At 44.6% G+C, this 21,979-nt stretch overlaps 3 protein-coding genes across 6 annotated transcripts in view; 1 reads left to right on the top strand and 2 right to left on the bottom strand.

Moving 5' to 3' along the window:
• The window catches only part of LAMB3 (laminin subunit beta 3), an 81,955-nt gene that overhangs the window by 25,340 nt on the left and 34,636 nt on the right, over positions 1–21,979 (top strand). The window lies entirely within an intron of this gene.
• On the bottom strand, positions 1,318–6,779 carry LOC112990180 (11-beta-hydroxysteroid dehydrogenase 1-like). Its single transcript, XM_026111747.2, has 6 exons — positions 6,402–6,779; positions 5,662–5,792; positions 4,914–5,025; positions 4,042–4,227; positions 3,077–3,220; positions 1,318–2,256 (listed from the first exon to the last, which is right to left on the bottom strand). The coding sequence occupies exons 1-6, from the start codon at positions 6,487–6,489 to the stop codon at positions 2,036–2,038; spliced, it is 882 nt and encodes a 293-aa protein (XP_025967532.1). The 5' UTR covers positions 6,490–6,779; the 3' UTR covers positions 1,318–2,035.
• On the bottom strand, positions 13,173–13,472 carry G0S2 (G0/G1 switch 2). Its single transcript, XM_026111749.2, has one exon. The coding sequence runs from the start codon at positions 13,470–13,472 to the stop codon at positions 13,173–13,175; it is 300 nt and encodes a 99-aa protein (XP_025967534.2).

Raw genomic sequence — 21,979 nt, 5'->3', positions numbered from 1 at the left:
CTTTGTACTTCCTGTAATTCAGCAAACATTACCATAATGGGAATGTCACTTTGGACTTTATGCTGTCCCTTGGCACCCTTTTCCTGCCATGAATTTCAGGTGTGTTTTCTGAGAGCATCGAAGGGAAGGCACTAAAAAGCCTCCTAGCCTGACAGAGAGGTAGGCTTCTTGTTAAGTGACTGCCTTTGGAGATGGGAGAGCTGCTAATGCAGACTTCCTTAGGCAAGTCGGCTTTCTTTTTCTTCTGCTTCCTCAAGTGCAAAACAGAGGCAATGCCTCCCTTCCTCGCTGGGTGCCATAAAGATTTATTAATTGGAGATAATCACCATGATACAGGTTCATATCCAGAAAGAACAGTTTTAGCACAGTTTGTGTTTTTTAGATCCTTATCATTGTTTCCAGTTTATCTTATGTGATAACACCATTTGTTATACCTAAAAAATATACTGTGTCTTGAGGAATCCACTGAGGCTGGTTGCGAAAGGCAATAAAAGAGCCAAGTGAATATATAATAAAGACCTTTAGATTCCATGGGTTTTGCGTGTCACACTGTTCAGTATCTGCCTGGGCATACGGAGAGCTAATTAGCAAATAGTTCTCTCAAGAAGAGAGTCTAAAGGACAAAACCCACTCTGTATATGTTGGTTAGTGCAGGAGATCTCAGGATAAGGCAAAAAGAAATGTCATTGGGTTTGTAGTGCGAGTTCCTGGATTACTTTAGAAAGTGAGTAGTGAAGTGATTCTCAGGAGTACTTCTAGTGGGAAGCTTTTTGGAGGAGGCTTCTCACTACTTTGTTTCAGAACAGGTAACAGCTGGAAGGGCAGGTACTAGTTTTGTCAAGGATATATCAGCACTGCCAAGTTTGTTGCTCTAATAGCTACAGCCACATTAGATGTAAATGCAGCAGCTTGGGAGCTGCTGCCGGAGGAGCTGAAGTAGCATAAAGCTTGCTGCCAGTTTGGTGCTTAGGTTTTGCATTCAGTGTCTATCACTTCCAGTGCCCAAGCTCACAGCTTATAACGGCAATATGGCAGGTCTGCTCGGTGTATCTAGAAGGCATTTTGCTTTTATAATATTTCTGTAAGAAATGGTAATCCTAACAAAAAGCCGCATGTAAAAAAAAAAAAAACTGCTTTTGAGTCAGAAATTAAATTTAAAAATAGGCTAAAAAGACAGTTATTCCTAAAATGAAATAATAAAGGATTATTGCAAGGATTCAACTTTCCTATGAAAGATGAATCAGTGGAGCTGTGCCTATTCACAACAGCATTTGTAATGGAGAAGGAGACAGGGAAAACACAGAACACACAAGACTGTAAGGTTAGTAGATTTTATTTAATAATCAGTTTATGTCACTATTTTTCCATAGTCTGGGGGAAGGGAATGGGTCTAACTGGTTGGAATATTACAGCTGCAGGAAATTCTCCTCCTTCATGTCATGTACCACAGCACATGGCTGTCTCAACTAGATCCTTTAGAGATTATGTGATTTACTTAAAATAATTTAAAAAAAATTAAAAACAAATTGAAATTTCTGAGGACTGTCCTAATGTACACAGTTATTCAGTAAAATAATCTGTCTGCTGCAAATATATTATCTACCAGTAGAGGAGGCTATTGGACAGAATAAACCTTCCTAAACTGGCAAATGCAAAGCCATAACTGGAACTGTAATATGAGCCACAGATGCTTAGTTTTTTTTATTTAAAAATGCTTCAGAAAGGCAGTGCTGGAGGGAGTGGTTAGTCCTTATTTTTATTTAAATGCAGAGGCAGCAGTGCTAGCTAAGGAGGACTGAGAGTAGGGAATGCAATGCTGGCATCCAAAACAGCAGATGAAGGTGCAGTGTTTCACCCATGGTGGGAGTGGGAGGCCCTTCATTCATTGCTGTGCAGGGCCGTAAAATACCGGAGGATCCAGCATTGCATTCCCTAGGCACAAGGGGAGCTTGAGCTGAGATGCTTTGGGTAGCCCTCGGCACTGGTTAAAGTAGCGTAGAGATGTAGGATAAGAGGAAAAGTGCTGGAGGATCGTTTAGTTTTTCTTCAAATTCTCCACATTATAGCGCTTCCTGACCAGATAATCTAGGAAGTCTGCAGCCCAGTCCCGGATCAGGAGGGGTATTTTAGTAGAAGCATATTTGTAGTAAACCTCCCGCTGGCGGAGAGCTCCCCCCTTGATGATTTCCAGCGCACACTCCTCTTTGGGTGCTGGGGACATCAGGACTACATCAGCAGCAGCTTTCATGGCACTCTCTAGCCCAGGAGAACAAAAGAAACTTTGGTCAGGTTTGGACTGCCCTCTGCAAGTTGCCTAAGGATTGGCTAGGTATTGTTTAAAAGTTAATTATCATCAATTTAGCTTTCTGTGAGCTCAACTCTTCCAAAAGTTCTGTGCTACAGGGCTTCTTCATGCCACGTACAATATGCAGCAGATAGGGACCCCAGTAAGACTGGGGCAGGACTCTCTTTGTGCTTAGCTTTCTACACATACAGTCCTTTCCCTGAAGAGTTCAACTTGTGATGAGCAATGTGAAGGACTGAGGAAGACTGTGTTATTTAATTAATGTGAATGTGTGCAGTAGAACTGGAAAAATAATTTATTAAAATTAGGCATATCAGTATATGCTTAAACAGAGGTAATTCTGTGAGGCTAAAACTAATTTCCTGTCCATTGTCCAGCACATGCAGAGTTTTTCAAGCTGCTCTAATACATGCACTTGCATTCACATAATTTGTCATTGTATCAATAAATGAGAACAATGGGAGATATGCAGCTGGCACAAATGCGTATACTTATTGAATATCAGGTTGCACCAGCCATTATGCAGTGGTTGATTTTTCTTTTGCAGCGGGTGAAGAAATTAGTTTTGAGACTCTTCTTTGGGAGAGAGGTAGTGTCCTTCAGAGCAGATGAGAGTGTATTTTGCATGCATTCACAGTATGTGGTGGCTTGGTGAAAAAGAAGCAACAGAGGTAGAGGAAGGGTCAGTGGTGAAGGGATTTTAGGGTAAGATAAAAAGCTTAGTATGATGTTCTGTTCCTAATCAGCCAGATCAAACAGCACTGATCTTACCAGTATTAATGAAGCCAAGGACGCAGAGTGTGATGGAAACATTAACACTCTGAATGCTGAATTCCTGCCTCAGGGAGCTGAAAAATCCATCCAAGGCAAACTTAGTTGCAGAATAGGGAACAGTAAATGGAAACCCGACTTTACCTAGACACAAAGTTAAGTTCCATTATAGCACAGAAAGCTGCACTGCATGAACCTCTGTTTTATTCTTCCTCAGATAAAGTATTTTATCCAAAGGGAATTTACTGTTTGTGAAGTGTCATCCTGGCACCTAAGCAACTGAGAATTGCAAAGTATTCCCGTCCACTTCCAGCTCTCTAAGACCTTAAGTCCAACAGCATTTCTCATGTGTCTGCTCAGTATGAGCAACAGCCAGAAACTATGAAACCCCCAGAGAGGAGATGCAGAGCAAAGTTTAATCCCTTTTGCATCTAGATACTAAATTATCATCACCAAAAGACTAACCAGCATACTGGCTGTGAGATGGGGACGTCTGTTATTAATTCAGTTTCCTGACTAACAGAAGTTTGTTGGAATAGAGTCATGTTTTTGTGGCAATAATTGACTCTACAAATATGAACAAGAACTTGACCTACCACAAGATGAATGATCAGTCAGAGAGCCAACACAATGAGAAATTAATGTATTTCCACTTTTCTCCATAAAACTTGAGGTGTACTAGCTCTGCTGCTTTAATGAGCCTAGATACCAAGGTATGGAGTTTGATCCTCATCAAGGAACATGGCTAGTCAGAAAGCAAGCTGGAGCAATCAGATGCTATCAGAGAATAAATGCCACTGAGAAAATGCAAAAAGTCCATTTAAAAAAACATTAAATTTGAGTGTGTTAAACAGTTGCAGCTCCGTTAATATGCCTTGGGGTCTATGCATGCTTGTCACTTAGGAAAATCAGCCCATAGTGTCTTTTGACTGAATCTCATATCACCTACCTTGCTCCACACTCACCTGCCATGGATGAAACTACTACAATGCTGCCTCCGCTCTCCTTCAGCATAGGCAGAGCAGAGACCGTCATAGCTACATAGCTGAGGAAGTTAATCTGCAGGAGCTTTTGTACGTGTCCAACATCCCCATCGAAATAACTGAAGTATGATTTGCCGATGTGGTTAAGAATCAGCATGTCTAGGCCTCCTGAAAGCAGAGGAGCAGGCGTTAGTGTTGGGTAGGGGAAGGCTAAAACCAGAAGGACAGGGGAACCCCTTGTAGCACAATAAATATAATAAAAAATCAGGTTTTGGGGTCAGAGCTGTGGCCTGTCATCTTTGAAGCAGGGAGAGCTTGGCTTATCTCACTTGTCCTAGACAAGAGAGCTGCAAAAAGCATTCTTTGCTGTGATTTGGTTTTTTTGTTTGTTTGTTTTTCTGGTTGAAAACACAAATAACATGGCACAAGGGAGATCACCCCTGAGTTGTCCGTGGGCCCAGGGTGGGAGGAGGAGTGTTCCAGACTGAGGTGAAATATTGCACTTCCGCAGCCATGACCCATGACCAGAACAGCAAGGTTGCTACAAGGCTGATTGACAGCTTCAGCCATGGTAGCTGGTGGTGATGAAATACAACATTACCATACTGGAACAGGATGTTACGAGAGCACAGAGATGAAATCAAGAGGGCAGTTTGGGGTGAGCTAGACTGATAAAGATTGGAAGGAGGGCCTGCAGCAGCGCTGCAGCCACAGAGCAGGACACAAAGCGGAGAATTAAGGAAAATCTTTCTCATCCCACCCTATCTGTGATTCTCTCTCTCTCTCTCTCTTTTTTTTTTTTTTTTTTTTTTTTTTTTTTTTGCTGTTTTCTTGAGAGCGAGCCATAAACTTACCCAGTAAGTTCTCTGCCTCCTTCACAACATGCTCAGCAAATGCCATGTCCTCCATGCTGCCGCTCACGTACTGCGCAGAGGCTGCCCCCAGCTTAAGGCACTGTTCAACAACCTGGGACACACCAAGAGGACACCTCAAACCTGTTCCCCTGTAGTGTGAAGTCTGCTGCTGTACAGCTCTGGGTACTAAAAGAGGCTATCTGTGCTCATTGTAGTGTGTCCCTAGCTTAAAAGCAGCAATCTGGAGTTTCTGAGAAGCGTGTTTTGAGCTTCTTAAGTTTCAAAGGGAGCCTGAAAAAATACTCCTTTGGTAAATGCGTTACCCAAGGCAGTCAAATGCATTACCTAAGGCAGTCTGGCTCTTTGTTGGTGCGGTCCGCGTTGGAATTGCATGCGTGTGGAGTGAGCGGGGAGCGTATATATCATTGCAGTGGAATGAGGATGTGTGTGCGCGCTAGTGCAGAATGCATACATGGGAATATGTGTACATAACTAAGCAAGTTTAAATGTAGCTGCATGTGTTATGTAGAATGTATGTATCTGGCAATGATTTTTGAGTATGTGGAAGCCCCAGATAGCATGAGTATGATACCCACAAATATAAATGTGCATATTTGGTATTTTTGTGCCATGGTAATTGTATGTGCCTATATGTATGCATATACCTGTGATAATGAGATTGGCCTCCTTACATTTATGTGCGCACTGCCATGAACGTGCATGTGTGAGTGCTTAGCTTGCCATTTACTTTCTGTAGCTTGGCCTCTGTCCGTGCTGTGACCAAAATATGGGATCCCATCCGTGCCAGGTGATAAGCCATCTGCTCTCCAATTCCAGTGCTTGCTCCAGTGACAATCACTCGCTTCCCTTTCAGCATCTCTGGAGACGAAGGCACAAGGATTTAATTTATCCAAACCCTACAAAAAAAAGTCTCCTGATGCCCCTGAGAGCACTGAACTGCAAGCTACATGAGCCCATTAAGTGCTGAGTGAGTTCTGTCCTGCACCAGGACATCTCTTCCTTCACCTGGGAAAAGCTGCAAAAAGGAGCAGCTGCAGTTCCTAATGTGAATGCAATAACACAGGAACAGTTCTTTACTCTTTCAGCTATTTTTTCCACAAATTAAGATACAGCTTAAAAACATCCCACCTACTTTGTAATAAAAACCCCGCTAAATACATTTTTCAAAACTTAAAATCCAACATTTTAAAATCATTTTTTCTAAATTTTGTTACATGTTTCAAAATGGAGCATTAAAATCCCCTTCCATTTCAGAAACCTTCTACCTCACCTGTTCCCTCAGTAACTATTTCTGCATGTTACTTGCTTGATTCAATTTCAAATCTTTGCTCAAACAAGGTTCCATTATCAGCAGTGATACAAGTACTCAGACATGGTTTGTTCCAAGCTCTGTACAGTTTCTATGAAAAACACTCAAATGTGACTTTTAATATTTTACTTAAAGACAGATTCACTTTTAATACTTACCTGGTTTGAAATTCTCCCTCGCGGAATAAAAACAGAAGGCCAAGACCAATCCCAAAAAGGGGATGAGAATCTTTTGCAACCGACCCATCCCACTGTAGAGTCAGGAAATTAAAGCATGAGAGAGAAGGGAGGGGGGGAAAAAAAAAACTTCTGCAGAGCTGCTCCAGAAAGAAGCAGTAATGCCAATCCTTTAAAACCTGTTAGCGAAGGAACCGCAACTTCCAAAGCACTGGAAAATCACAGTTGGATTGATAAGCGAAGCAAAACCTGTGATTTGCTCCTCACTGGAGCCGGTGATCCTTGGCCTAACCGATGGTGTTGCTCTGGGTTCCTCCCGGCTCTTTTCATGTTTCCTGTCCCTACGTAAAAATGCAGAATTTTGCACAACACCCTGGAAGAGGTGTGTCTTTGCAGAACAGCATCAAATTTCACTTAGAGAATATCAGAGCAGCCTATTGCAGGTGATTAAAAATTGTATTTTATTCCCACTGGTCAGCTAAGCACTGACACTGTACTTGGAAACTGTGTGGGTACGTACTAAGATGCAATCCCTGTCTGATTACTACTTAAAGCGTCGCTGCAGGTCAGACACAGGGAAGGCGACCTGAACTAGGCTCAACGCGCCCCGAGAAGGGTGAGCCGTGGGCTGCCGCGCTCCTGCCAGCACTGCTGCTGCCGTGCGCTCCGAGGCCCTTGGCAGCTGCTTGCCGTTGGGATGCTGGGCTGCAGGAGGCACTGGAGTGGGGTCCCAGATGCGTGTACTATCCCAAATAGTTCAGAACCTGCTTTCCTGACGCAGCGTTTGTTCTCTCCTCCCATCTACTTATGTGAACAGATGGTGACAATAGAGAGCAGGGATTGAGAGGGCCGAGCTGAACCCCCTTGAAGGAGTGCAACTGCTCCAGCTCTCCAGCTCCAAGGGCTACGTGACAGGGAGGAGGCTCGCAGTGAAACTCTGAATATTTTGGGCTGTTTCTGCAGAGAAGGGTCCTTCCTCCTATGCTTCTTGTTAGGAGTTTTCAGGAGTTTCTTACTTATTTTTAAGTGAAGTGTTAAGGTAACATCCACTATCTCACAGGCAGCAGCGAATTAGATGCCTTAGATCTTATATAGTAGGTGTAAATTGTTTATCGGCGTAGGTCTAGTGCTGGGATCTTCATGGACTGTGGGACTGTCGTGGAAATTAATTTGCTACTGAAATTACCTTCCTAGATCCTGTGCTTTCTCAACATGGGCAAGAGCTGTATTTACAAGGACGAGAGCCTCATCTACAGCGCAGGGAGCACTAGCTGCAACATGGTTTAATTTGCATAGGCACGACGTGGTGGTTGTCTGTCTCACAGACTGACTGTATTTCCTAAAATTACCCAGGCGTCACAGATCTTCTTGAGAAATGTTGAGTGTATCCTCCTTCTTCCAGAGAAACCAACTAGCTAAAAATACTTTGCCTCCCCCATACATCCCAGTCCTGTAACTGGCTGAGTAAGGCAGCTTTGGAGTAACTCTTCCACAATAAAGCAGGGTCGCTGTGCAGTGCAGCCAGGCATGCACAGACCCCTCCACCATAATGAGCCAAAAAGAATTATTTAAAGGGATGTTTTTTCTTAATTGCAGCTTTAAAATAAAGATGGTTTAATTTAATAACATACTTGGTAGGGCAGTGTGGCTGTCTCTGGCATTGCTTCTGCTTTACAGCTCCCCTGCCACTCCCCTTTCTGTTTCAGTCTCAACTTTCCCCTTTTGATAAGAACTTAACCCACATTTGAGAAGAGATGCTCTTCTGAGATACTGCTGGTTATTGTTAGCATTAGGATATTGTAATAAAGCAATAACTCTCCACCTTTCTGTACTGTCTGCAAGCGTGTCACAAAGGTAACGTGCTCCGAGCAACAGCATACTCTGCACTCCAGTCACCTCTGTGAAATAAGGGACCTGAGGCATGTGGGTGGGTATCGAGCAAAACACTGCATTCGTGGCAGGGACTGAGTGTTGCTGGTATGGACTGTTTATTCAGAATTGTTTGTTTTTGTCTGAGCCTTTGGAAAACAAAGGAAAAAAACATTTAAGTCAGCTGAAATACTGGACTCTATGTGAAGCAACATATTGTCTGTTTTGGACATCATTTAAACTTTTTATAAACGACCTTTTATGAATGTGCCATTTTAGTGTATCTGTGTTCAGACGAAGCAAAGGAGGGATTCTGCTGGCATCTCCCGGCAGGAGCTGTGGTGGCACTGGAGGGGTTGGCCAGGGGACCACGCTTCGCTGCCTGCTGTGGATTTTCACTGTTGCCTGTCACCCTTCCAGGGCCTTGCTTCTTCTCACTCCCACTCACAGTTTTTTTTGGTTTTATTTTGCTTTATGCAACTTAAGAACTTGTTTTTAACCTCTTCTTCAGGGTGGGGAGAGGAAGGCAGGAGGACGGCAGTCTGAAGGCATGGCCTGCCGGGTGAGATGGGGTGGACTGCAGCAGGGCCAGCCAAAGTGGGTCTGGTTGGAGCTGCATTGTTGTTACCCACGATAACGAACTGAACAGACACACGTGGGAGCACAGCCAGGCAGCAGCAACTAACTGCTCTAACACTTAAGCGAGCAATGCCTTGTAATCCGTACACTGGCAGCAAGAAGAAGCTGTTACTCTGAGACAGCTTCAGCTAAATTATGCTGGACGGAAACCCCCCCCCCCCCCCCCCGCTGCAGGTCACTTCTGTATCACTTGCCTACTTTAAACCCTATTTCCCAGAGGAGTGATGGCTGGGTGCTGTACTAACTGCTCTGCACAGATGAGGTTGTTCATTTAGTGCAATCCATAGCTCACTTGAAAGGAACAAAGACATGAAAGAAATTCATTCTGACAAGAAATTGGCACAGCAGCAAATAGGAGCTGCTGGAGAGTCCCTCCCAAACCTTGCAATGAGGCGTGGCATTCAAAGAGCGTGTTGCACAGACAGGGTTGGGTTTTAGGCAGGTTTGTGCATGCAAGTCAAACTTGGAGATTCAAAAGCACTTGGCAGAAATTAAAATGCCATTTTATTTTCCTCTTTTGAGCGATGTTTGGTTTCTTTCCCATCCCATTATCAAATCTCTTTGCTAAATGCAGAGGATTTTTCTCTTTTTCTCCTTTTCTCCTTTTCTTTCCTTTATGACATAGACAAGAAACACAATTTCTCATACCCAACTCTCCCAAAGTCCTTTACCATGAGTACATGTATAATTCCTTTCTTTAAAGATAGGGATAACACTATTATAAAGGGTGTCCCTCAGGGAAACTCGTGTTGGGCAAATGCGCGCATCAACATGAGCTATTAAGCTATGACCAGCTTGTGTCCTTTTTATGCACTAATGCATGCAGCTTCATCCTGGCTTCTGAAAACAGTATGCAGGAAATACCTGCATCCTGCAAATGCCATCTCTGTTGCAGCCGCACTCCTGAAAAATACACTCCAAACTCCCGGTAGTAGTAGTGAGTTTGGTTCGACTCAATATTTCCGTTTGCTGCCAGGTAAGCAAAAATATGGCGATGTTTGAGCCGCTTCTAAACATTACATTTATTTTTACCTGAGTAACCAAATCAGAAATTGCTTCCTTGCTATTTTATTGTTGGTACTGTGATTGTGGTTGCTTTGAGCCTTGGCCACTAGCCATGTTCCCAATGCCCTTGGTGTTGGATGGAGGAAGAGAGGAGGAAGAGGTTGATATGCTTATCTGGACCCTAAATTTAGCTTGGCAGCTTTTGAAACGTGCAGATTCCAAACCGCAAATAGCGAGTGAGGACTTTCTAAAGACATTCGGTTCGTGTCCTTGAAGTGTATTGGTGTTTAAGGAAGGGCTTCTGCATTTTAGGTAGCGTTCAGCTCTGTTGTCTTATGAGGGCCTGGACACAGGCCCCAGGTGGAAATAAGATCTTTGAAGAGGTGCTGAAGGATGAATAGAGGCAAATATATATGAGGTCTTATGCCAGATGCCATTTTCCTGAGGATGTAATGCACTAGGGAATTTTCAGTTTTACAGGTTAGAATAAACTGAATTCAGAGAAGTCATGAAAGAAACAGAATAATAGAAATCAAACTCTCATGACATCCAGTGAGGTAACTCACACCTTGGGCTATGTGTGGCTTTAATACTTTGACCTAACCTAGTCTTAAATGTTCTATATGTTTCCACACTCTAGTTTGCCTGAGATGTCCTTGCTAGTACTGATTGTACATGTACTTATTTATTCCACCTGATTGTTCGCTGGTATATCCCAATACCCAACATTTCTCTTTGCAATTGCACATGGTCTTGTGGAATAGATGTGCCATGCTCCATTGCCTCTGTGTGTGAACACAGTCTATTGATTGCATGTGGTTGCATTTGTGTCATTTGCACTGGCCAGGACTGTCTGCAGTTCTGTCTGGTGTCAATGTTGAAATGCAGGTGTGAGGAGGGCTCCGAAGATAGGACTGGAATAAGCAGTCCAGTTTGGAAATTCTTGCCATAGTTTAAAGAGGTTTGCTAAAGCCTTTTAATCTACCACATTGGATGAGTCCTGTCATTCATTGTCATTAACATGATGTTAAATGAATGCACATTGAGTTCGTCACTGTATGATTTAATTAAGGCTTTATGTGATCATTTTGGTAAAATCAGGCATTAATACCTGTCTAATTTGCCACTCTGCAGAAAGCTACTCTTATGTAAAATCAGATGCAAACTGTTGTGGATATGGTAACGTGTCAGCTTGAGCTCTCAGGTTGACCTTTGAGCGTACAGTACATCAGGAGGCAGAAGAGTGTGTCCTGGGAGGAATGATTTTACCAAGTCGACTCTAGAATTGCTGGCACAGTTATGGTTATTTAGTTGTCTAATCCAGTTAGCTGTCCTTAGGAGCTATTTTGATTGTTCTACAAACCTCTTTGCTTGAAGCTTATAAACCCCGTGACCAGATAACTCTGTTGAAAAGAGGTGCGGGCAGCAGGGCACTGGTATGATGGGAGAAACATCTTTACATGGTGTAAAGATAAAAACAAAGTCCCAAGCTTAGTCCATCTCGATGGACTCACCTAGAGCTCCTGAATCTGCCCTGCTGGATTTTCCAGCTGTGACAGTCAAGAACAGCTGTACCTCTTCATTTTTTTTTTTTTTTAAGTTTTCCCTTTCTCATAAGGCAGATTAAGAGACCTGTAACTTGCAAAGAAGGGCTAATACTGGGAACTAATGTACAACTGACAGAGTTTGCAGCTGCCTTGGACAAAGATGTGATTTAAATCTGAGTTAAATCCATTTATCATCCTTTTAGCTCTGCTTGCCACAGTAGTGGTGCTTCTGAATTGTGGTAATGTGAGAGAACTCAAACCTGGGTAGTATTTTCTTGTCTTCATACAAGCATAGATATTTAAGTCCCTGGTTTATCTGTGCAAGAAGAGTACCATGAGGAATAACCGATTAGCCTTCCCTGTACCTGAGGCCATGCTACAAACATGTAAAATTGTTCAAGTTGGAATTGCGGGGGACTATTCAGCTGATTGTTTTCTTCAGGCCTGAATGTTCCCTTTATGTTTGTCAATGAAACTTCTATTGATATCAGTGAGGTGTTGAATTGTTCCGGCCTTGCAAAAGAGATCAAAATGCTTGGTTGCAGCCTAAGTGAAGTATTTCTCAAAAAACATTTTTAACTGGACTCTGCTCTTTTTCCTGTAAAGAAAGGGTATTTTACACTTAATTCAAAACTTCAAGAGTTTTTGAGCAGACTCAGTAGGATTCCTCCTCCACAATGTGCTGCTATTTTTTGACAAGAATAATTGTCAACACAATGAATTACATGGTTATGTATTTTGAAATGTAAGGGCGCACTTCAGCTGATTTCTTAGATTTTGAGATTCTGGTCTTAAATTTATGCAGCTCTAGGAGGAGTGATGTATTTGACACTTGTTGATACCGGGCAGTGCTTTTCATTTTCCATCATCTCCCGCTGTGTTTAACAATTGTTTTGCTTTTAGCTGTATATGGGCATATTGCTGGTACATCTCACTATTACTGCACAAGATATGTAGTGTGCCCTCAGCCTACGGCCCACTGGCTCTGCCTTTTGGGAGGGATAAAGAGGGATATTTTTCCTTCAGCAGCGAGCGGTGGAGACTGTTTCTCTTCCCTCTATTTTGTAGTGTGGTCAGGACCTTTTAGCTATAGTTAGGGTACATGTCAGTCACCAGTGTGAAATATGCTGTCTGCAACCCCCCCCCCCCCCCCCAATTTGGCTTATTTTGGTTTCAGATGGGAGCAGCTTCTGAAGTTAACTCTAAAACTGCCAGTCCCAGAACAGCTCCACTGAGTGTTACTCTGTCTTGGGGGCTGAGTTACAGCCCTCAACTGTTTCACTAGGTCAAACCAGCTACTCGCTGAGAGAAGCCAAAGGCTTCGGCAGAGAGGTGCGAGTGAATCCTATTTGCAAATCTGTGCGAGAAGAATTTGAAATGAATTCAGCTAGAGTGCGTTGGTACCATATAAAATATTTATTGATTTTTGCAAAATGTTTTAAAATGCATCTGTAATAAAAATAAGAAACCATGCTGTGCATCTTGCACATTTTTATACCAACAAAAGGTATTTTTTCCTACTGCTGCACAGCAGCAAATATAACCATTCACTTCTTTCAAGTCTCACACTTGCAGTTGCCTCATTTGGCCAATCCTTCGCTCTTCTTGCTGGAACCACCACCTCCAGATACACCAGGACAGCAGAGTCTCTTTACTTGGTTCATCAGCAGATACCTCTCCGGATGTAGGTCTTCTAGGAGGCATGCTGTCTGGTCACCAGGCTCCTTTGCATCACTGCTGGTTTCTTGCTCTTTTCCAAGATCAAATTCTCCTGTTTCTGTTTCACTTGCTCTTGTGTTGGGGCAGCCTTCTTCTCCTCCTCCTCCTCCTCCTCTAGCCTCTCTTCAGAGGTGAAAGGACTGCACACTGTCTCCACCAGACCAATAACCACACCAAAGAAAGCCAGCACGCTGCCCAGCATATACAGCTTGACCATTTTCCTGTTGGGCTTCTGGCTGAGCATTTCTTTGGCAAAGGGGATCAGCTCATGCATAGTTTCCATCTTTTGCAGCGGATTTGGAAGATGTTAATCCTACAAAACAAGAGAGAGGGAGAGGTACATTAGTTATAATCCAGCTGCTTGTAGCATTCAGAGTGCTCCACTCAGCCCAAGCCATTTGTGTTACAGCCCCAGCCCTGCTTTAAGTGAGGAATTTAATTTTTGCTGAAAGCTTGCTCTAGCAGCATGCATTTGCCTCAGCTATCTGGCATGTGGGAGAGGGATGCAGGCTACCGCGGTGCTCCCTCTGCACAGTGGACCTGGGTTCCAGAGCGGGGGGACGGTGGCAGATGGGGGGGGGGGGGTCTGTCTGCTGGGGCCTCCATTGCGTCCCAGCGCATCCCACCCAGCGCATCCCACCCCGCTGCCTGCACCCCCTTACCCAGCGCCGGGCGGCTGCTGCGGGGTGGGCGGGAGGCTGGCTCTGGTCGCCTTGGCTCGCCTTCGCTCCGCTCCGCTCCGCTCGGCTCCGCAGCGCTGCTGCTGCCTGCGGGCCGCCGCTGCCGCCTTATATCGCCGGCGGGGCGGGCGGGGCGGGCGGCGGGGCCGGGCATGCCCCGAGCACGCCGCGAGCACGGGCCGCCGACCCCCCCGCCCCCCGCGCCTTTGGCTCGCTCTTCACTCCGCTAGCCAGAAAATAAAAATAAAATTATGATTTGCGATTATGATAATGTAATAAATAATGCAGGTCCCCCCCCCCCCAACTGTTAACCATTCCTCCCCTAAAATCAACCCAAAGGCTCTTTCGGTGGAGTTAAAATGCAGCCGCTGTTTCTGTAAGAAATAGAGGTGTTTTAATACGTTAGTGGGAACTTTACTGAGCTACTTCAGAACTTTAGTTGGGAGAGAGGGAGAAGATAGGAGTCTGTAGCTCAGCTTGTAAAACATAATGATATTTGGACCTAGGGTTTGGCTTTATGCTTGTGTAATTTGATGGATTTAGCAAAACAGATGTTTTGGTCTTTCTGTCATTTTTTTGCAGTAAAGAAAAGAAGTAAAAAAGGCATCAGTGAAGCATAGCAAAGATGTTACCTGGTGCATGATGCAAAGGCTTTTGTTAAAGGTTTCTGTAGATGGCTCATAGCAAAGGGAACATTAGCTAAATCACATGCAGTACATGATAGCAACTCGGTTTGTCAGAGATAAGAAATTAACTGGAAATTCCTAAATTAGTGAAAGCTACAGGGTACCTGCTAAAACTCTACTTTCATTTTTCCTATAGTTGATGCCGAAACCCTGTGACGCCTTGTAAGTGTAATCCTCTTGTGATTTGTGTAAACTAAAGAACCGTGTATTTCCTTTTTTGGGGGGGGAAAAAGAACATACCTCTGTCACACTTCTTCTCTGGCTTGCTTCCAAAGAATATTTCATCAGTAACATACAGCAGGTTACATCATCTGCTTCCACTAACGCTGAGCTATTAACTATATCAGTGTACATATGCTGCTTTGTCTGGAAAAGCTGTATACATTTCGGGTGGCTGCTGACCTTAACGCAGTTGCTAAAGCCAGGAGAATTTGCTGGGATTTACAGCTTCTGATTTCACAGCACAGATTATGGAGTCTGGGCAGACTTGTCATCCATATGGCAGGGATGATGGGACTCTGCCAGGGCAGCATATAGGAATTACAGCCTTTTCTGTGAACTGGTGCAGTAGCGGTGCTTTCAAGAGCAGTTGATAAACGTGGAAAGCAGTTAAGCTCAGAGAGGGCCTTCATGAAAGGCGCTGTGAATGAGGATCCTGAGGGCTGAGTCTCCTTGAGGGGAGACCGTGTGGGGCTCGGGTTGAGGGGTGAGCTGGCAGCCACTCTGGTAAATGGGAACTGGTGGGGCGGGACTTGTCCCCAGAGCAGAGGGGAAAAGGCCAACCTGTGCTGGCTCTCTATAGTTCCTGCCCAGGAGAAACCACTCTGTGAAACGAGTGATTTTTGTGATGTCTCCACTTCCCGTTCCCACAGCGTAATGGGTCGCTGGTGACGCAGCCGGGATGTCCGTGCAGGCCTTGCATTGGGTTTAGCACAACTGTAGGGTGAGGCTTGGTTTCGTTTCTGAGTGTGGGAGAAGAAGGAAGAACAGAGCTTTGAAAAATTGAGGAAATCTTGGAATTTGTATTATCCAAGTCAGGTTTTTCTTTTCCTGCAGGATTTAAACATCTTCCCATATGAAAAACTGGTCTAAGAGGTGATACGGCCAGAATTATGCCCTAAAATCATTGAACTGGCTCACGATTAAAACCAGCCTAAAGTCTTGCTTGTCCTGGGATCACAATCCTAAGCTTTTTTCCGTATCCTGAAGGTGAGAAACTTGCTGTTAAACTCCCTTTTTCCTCTCCTCATACCTGGACTCCAGGAGTTAAAGACCTTGAGGAAACACCCTAAATGCTGCAAGACTTGGTAACCATGTGAAAATTGGTAGTGTTGCTGTGGCAAACAAAAGGTCTGCCTCATGTATGAATGTGTTGCTTACATCTGTTTTTTTATTCCCTGTTGAGCTCTTCACTGGGCATGTGAGAGCGGGTGAGTCACAGCAGGCTCCTCACATCCCGCACGTAGAGGAAGGTTGGAGCTTCCCCGCTGCAGCCTGCTCCTCCCTTCCCCGCTGCAGGGGTGGGAGCACGTTGTGAACAGCAAGGGGAGAGTGCTTTAAGAAAAGGCTGCCAATGAAAACTTTTAAGTTTTGAATGCACTTAGGAAGTTGTATTGCAAGATTGGCTGTAAAAGTTGCTAAAGACTTGTCTATCCCCCTTCAGTGTCTGTCTTTTTTAAAAATAAAACGTCCTTATTTTTTCTGCCAACTTGGCAGCAAAGGTTGCAGCCAGTTCTTATGTTCAAGTTACTTTTTTTGCCCTCTGCAGTGCTTTGAAAAATGAGCATTGCAGAAAAGATAGCTGGAGGAGACAGCAATTAGAGAAAGTTCAAGGTCGCTGTCACTCTAACCAGGGATAGCTGCCGGCTGGCGTGCCGAGGCTGCTGGCTCGTCACTGTGTGAGGTAGGCGCTCTCCTCCTTGGATGAGGATGGTGGTGATGGTGTAAGCTGTTAGGCCCTGCACAAACACAGCACGGCACCGTGTCTGAGCACTAGGTAATCCCGGAAACAAAGGTCAGTCTGAAGCGTTTGAATCATGACATTTTGCCTAAAAATTTTTGAAGCTATATTTCTTTTCTTTGCCGCCTGAACCCTTTATGTGAAAGCATCTTTCTCCAGCTGAGGGCTACAAATTGTACCTCTTATTTTTTTAGATATCGATACAGATGTCCATGTAATCACAAAATACTAAGAGCTGGAGCTTCAAGGAGAGCATAGGGCTCAAAATAATATTGAGGGTTAACCAAACAGACCTGATAATCATCTGTGGCAAATGCCTCCTATGGCATCACTCAGAAATTGTGTTGATTTAGTTAAATAGTTTTTAATTCAATTTTGTTTTAAACTGAAGTAACAAAGTCTGTGCAAACTTGTTGTGTGGACATTTAAATTGGATTAAGAGTGGATAAAAGGACTAATGATTAACATTAAATTAGACTAATTTTAGGTGCTCCTAATCTTATTTAAGGGAGTCTGTACAATGAGGTTAATTGCAAGTTTGATTAAACCAGGCTTTATAGCTGGGAAAACTGCACGAGTTTAACGTCATCTGAAAGAAGAGCTCTGCCTGAATTTGCAAAGCAGTGTAAGCACCTCAGGTTTAACCTAAATATTGGCAGCCGGTAGGAAGGCTGAGACGTGTGGCCACTGACAGTGGCTGGGGGAGATGATGCCTGTCAGCCTGGCTCTGCCGGCGGATTTTGCACACGCTGAGCTCGGTCCGTGTCCGGTGCAGCTGTGGTCATGTGCGCAGTGCCCGAGCTGGGAGCAGAAGTAAAAGCTGCTTTGAAATTACCATAGCAGGGTGTTTGCAGGGAGGTGCTAACAAAGGTAGAGCTGTGCTGCCAGCGAGGATAACTTTGCTAATGCTCGTAGGGATCAGACACCCCCAGTTAAAGCACCGCAGATGGGCCGGGGGAGGCGTAGGAAGACAGCGAGCATGGGAGAAGCCGAAGGCTGAGCTGAATGCTTTGCACAGGAAATCACAGCCCGCTCCGGCGGGGCGATGGCCCGGGGAAGGTGTGCTGCTCCGTGGGAGAACCTGCGGGGTTCATGTAGGTGGTGGTGGTGGGAGAGCGGGAGTGAGCTGAGAAAAGCGATGTGCTGAATGAGAAAGGGTCAGCGTTCATTTCTCATTCCTCCCCTCTGTAAAGGGGATGTAGAAGTGTCATCTCCTTTGGCCTTAAGCCCAAAGGAGTCTGTGAGCTGCTGAACCGGGGAGGTCTTTGCCTGAGCAAAGGGGACCTGCGGCCGGGAGAAACGAGGAATGCGCCGAGGGCTGCACCGTCCCGTCACTGAGCAGGTGGCGTGTGGCGAGTGTCAGAGGTGTTTCTGGCATGGCCCTCTCACGCTGGGGATGGATGCGTGCTGGCGCTGCGCAACTCGAGCGCCCGGCTGTGCCCATGGCCCGGAGAGGCTGGGACAGTAGCAGCCACAGCTTGAGGGCCAGCCTGCCCAGCCAGGGCCCCTCCCCAGGAAACCTCCCACAGCCTTTGGGACCGGGCTTGCATGAGCATCAGCCTGCTGTACGCCTTGTCCCCCAAAATACTGAAGTAAAACACTTGCATGAAAAGCAAAACAATCCTGAAACCACAGCAAGCTGTATTAATGCCTGTCCCAATTAAAAATAAATCAAAAGATATAATTTTCATTTCCTTCTCTTCTGCCATCTGTCAGTGCTTTCCAGCCTTTTTTCTTTTTTTTGGTCAACTTTGCTCCAACCACTGGTCCACGGCAAGAAGTTAAGTGATGTAACAAAAGTCTAAAATAACAACCTCAGTTTTTCGTAGGTTTCCATGTCCAAGACGGTTAGCTTTTCAGTGACTGGAACGGTCTGGGAACAGGAGACTAAGGCTTCTGGGTTCTGTGTACTGACAAGAGCATATAAACGAATTGTATATAAAATGTGGTCACTGAAATGTTGGTATCTGATGTAAAATAACTTTGGTAGAACTGCATTTTTAGATACTGATAACATTTGACAGTTCAGAAGAGTTTTGGGTAAAAGCTGCTGGAAAAATAGGAAAAGTAATTTTTTCCTCTTTTCTAAAGGAAAACTTCAGAGCAAACAGAAAATGTGACTTTTCAAAAGTTTCACTGCAGGCCAGGCAAAACTTCTTGTGTCTAAATATAACCTCCCGGTTTTTATTAAAGTGGTTGGACTTTATCAGCAAGGCAAGAGGGAAGATAAATGGGGAGGGATGTGTCACCATCAGTTAGCTTGTGAGGGCTTCTCGAAAGTCCATCACACACAATAGCAAGTGTTTTAGTGGAGATCTCACCAGAAGGCAGGCCAAATTTTCTCAGGCAAACAAAAATGGGGCACGCTGGCTCTCCATTTCTTTCCCCCCTGTTCTGTATTCAAATTTCATTTCATTTTATTATGCATTTTATATTCAATTTTATTTCATTTAATGTGATTTACCTTGGAAGAAGATGTTCAAATATAATTAACACAATGCTCTTGTGCAAAACCTAATTTTGCAAGTGGCCCTGTTCTGAGCAGGAGGCTGAGCTGGATGACCTCCAGAGGTCCCTTCCCACCTGAGCTGTGCCATGGTTCTCTGATACTGCATTTTACAAAGTAGTGGGGAAGCTTGAGGCAAAATACGGAAACAACCGCTTCTGCCTGTTAGTGAAATTTCCCAAATGTTGTATAGTATTGTCTTCGTATGTCTTAGTACTTGTATTGACGAAGTGGAAAGATTTGCTTCATCTTCCACATGTCCCATCCATGGGCAAGGATCAGGCGCTCTGGACTTTGTAATACACGAGTTCAGAGGTGAATGGTTTGGCGGCTCTTGGTGTGGAGTGGAAGTTGCATAACAGTTAGCAATGTCTGGAAAAAGCAAGAAAAGCTGAGAGCAGTCTGAACCGTATGGCTGTGCTCATCAGCTCCAGACTGATGAGGCCATATCTGAAGTTGTAAACTGCCATGTGGGGTGGGGAAGGGGGGATGGTGACATGCAGAGTGAGGATGAGGCAAAACACTTGCATTTTACCCAGGTAGGATCCGAAGCTGTACACCATGAGCCCCTTATTTCAGTTCCATCAGGTTGAGGAGGGCACCAATTGGCAATTAGAAGCAAAAACAATGTGACCTCCATTTTGGTCACTCGCATTGTCAGAGGAGATATGTGTGTGAAAGTGAGTTCTTAAAACACCCCATTATTTTAAATCTTCCGGAATTGCTCTTTACAGGTGGAAAGGCTGAGATGAGGCTCTCTCTCCAAGCAGGTTGCTGCTCCAGCTGCATTGGTTTGGAGCCCTGGGAGAACCGCCCCATCCGTTTTCCATCTGTACACTCTGAAAGTTACGTTTCCCAAATTGTCCAGATTGTATCTGGAAGCTTCCTTAATGGAATATGTTCCCCTTTAGAGAGCAAGGACATGACAGAAATAAAGCTGTTCCCCTGCAATGCCATCCACTAGGATCAAATCTTCCAGTGGAAAGCAGGCAGGCTTCCCAGAGCCTCTTGTCCTGCCAGCTCTGCTGCCCGCGTGAGTGGTGCCCAGAGGGCTGCTGCACCGCAGGGATATTCGTCGTCGCAGACGGTCCAGCTCTGTGTGGGGTTTCTGGTGTGCTCCTTGCTCCGGCATCCTGCGGTGTGTTTGGGCACATGCAATTCCACTGCGCGTGGGAAGGAGCTGCCCCGTGCCTGCAGGCCGAGGAAGCTACAGTTTTTGAAAGACTGAGGAGAAATTGCATTCTTAAAAACAAACAAACGACATAAGACTTAAAGGCAGATATTGTCAGCAGCTTTTCCTTTAGCTTTAATCTAAACCTCCTAAAGGAGATCTTATCCTGCATTTTACGTTTAGCAAAATAGTCCGTTTGTAGCCATGATGTGCATGGGTCAGCTCCCTGATGGCACGTACTGCGCTTTTGCGTGGGGCAGTTGCAGCCAGTATGTGACACTTGCTGAGCTATTGCTCTCTGGGAGGGCAGATGGTTTCTGAGCTTTTGTGACCAAAGCAGTAAACAAGGAGGCCTCTTCTGGTTTATCTTCCAGCACCTGCCCCATGCTGCAGAGGGACCGCAGGCGAAGGCAGCAGCCCACATGAGCTGAGTCAGTGAGGCATTGACCTTTGGAAACAGCTCCCAGGGTAACTTGAATTTAAACCTAAACTAGGTCAACACTTCTTCAGTTCAAAGTTTTATTTGCTTTCAAAGTGAGGAATAGTGCTTAGGGGAGATGTATTAGAATTTCATTAGAAATTCCTGAAACACTTTAAAACAAAAAAAAAGTGATAATTAGCAGAGACAGTGTTTTAACTAAGACATGGGCAGTTTTATTTTCATCTGTATTTGCTGTAATGAAAAGATAGTTTGCTGGTCAGTTTTTAATTAACATGAGAAAAAATTCTGTGGAGGAAATGGCATTTTATTACTGAAATCAGTAGAGATAATTGTCAAAAAGCTACAATGTGGGATTGCATATCTCGCCCCTGAAAAAGCCTTCCCAGGCTTCCTTCTCCTAGTGCAGCTTCAGCACTTCCAGCTCCATGTCTTCTACCTCCTTCCATGTTTTTGCCAAAGAAATTTGCATGTGGCTTGCAAGATGCCCGTTGGCTGTACCTGGCTTAATGATAGAGGATACCTGGGTTTTTAATCTCAGCTCTGGGAAGGGGAGACTTGGAGCAGAGGGGACTAAGATTCTGGACTCCTGAGTCTGTCCTCACCTGTGCCAAGATCCTGCTTTGCGTCACTAAGCAAATCACCCCTCTGTCTTATTTTTCTGTTTGTAATAGCAGCTGCCTGTGTAGCAAGTGCGCTTTGAGGACTTGTATTTGAGGCATTTCTAATCCTTTTCTGAAAAATAGAACAGCAACATATTGTTCTTGTTTATTTTTGATATCCTCGAGCTATAAAATCATGCTCGATTACCATCCTTTTTCCCCGTAACAGAGGTTTTAAGTTTCAAGAGATTAAGTGTTCTTGCATGCAGTGCCCTGCCCCTGATTTCCAGTTACATTTGTGTTCCTCTGAACTCTGGAGAGGAAATAAATTAAAAACTAATTGAACACAGTAATTCAAGACTGCTCAGTGCTAACTAACTAGTCTTACACCTCAGCGATGGTACCTACTGAACTTAGAAAATATCCTTGAAAGAGCTCTCAAAGGAATAAAGACCTCATGTGCCTTTAAACCTAACAGCAAGTAAATGTCAGATCAGTGAGAGGAAGTAAAACAAAGCTATTCATGCAGTAGTCACATCCTTATAAACTTTGGCTGCCACTGCCTTAAAGCATTCATTACTGAGTTCATTCTGAGTGCAACACCAGTGGAGTTACTAGAGGATAATTAACTTGTAGTGCCTCCCTCCAGCCACCCCTGCTTGTCCCTGTTTGTCACCAAATTCTGAGCGTAGAAGGAGCGCGGGGAATCTGAATGCAGGTGGAACTGAGCTCTGGAC

This window comes from Dromaius novaehollandiae, chromosome 27 (assembly GCF_036370855.1).
Source record: "Dromaius novaehollandiae isolate bDroNov1 chromosome 27, bDroNov1.hap1, whole genome shotgun sequence".
NCBI classification, from domain to species: domain Eukaryota; kingdom Metazoa; phylum Chordata; class Aves; order Casuariiformes; family Dromaiidae; genus Dromaius; species Dromaius novaehollandiae.
Note: the sequence above shows the minus strand (reverse complement) of the source record. Positions and strands in the feature narration are given on the sequence as shown.

Excerpts from the sequence above, each read along its gene's own strand:
- LOC112990180 (XM_026111747.2), bottom strand. The coding sequence starts at position 6,489 with ATGGGTCGGTTGCAAAAGATTCTCATCCCCTTTTTGGGATTGGTCTTG. Across the intron at positions 5,026-5,661 it reads CAGAGGCCAAGCTACAGAAA|GTTGTTGAACAGTGCCTTAA; the intron begins GTAAATGGCAAG and ends GGTGTGTCCCAG. Across the intron at positions 4,228-4,913 it reads GGAGGCAGAGAACTTACTGG|GAGGCCTAGACATGCTGATT; the intron begins GTAAGTTTATGG and ends CTCTGCTTTCAG.
- G0S2 (XM_026111749.2), bottom strand. The coding sequence starts at position 13,472 with ATGCATGAGCTGATCCCCTTTGCCAAAGAAATGCTCAGCCAGAAGCCC.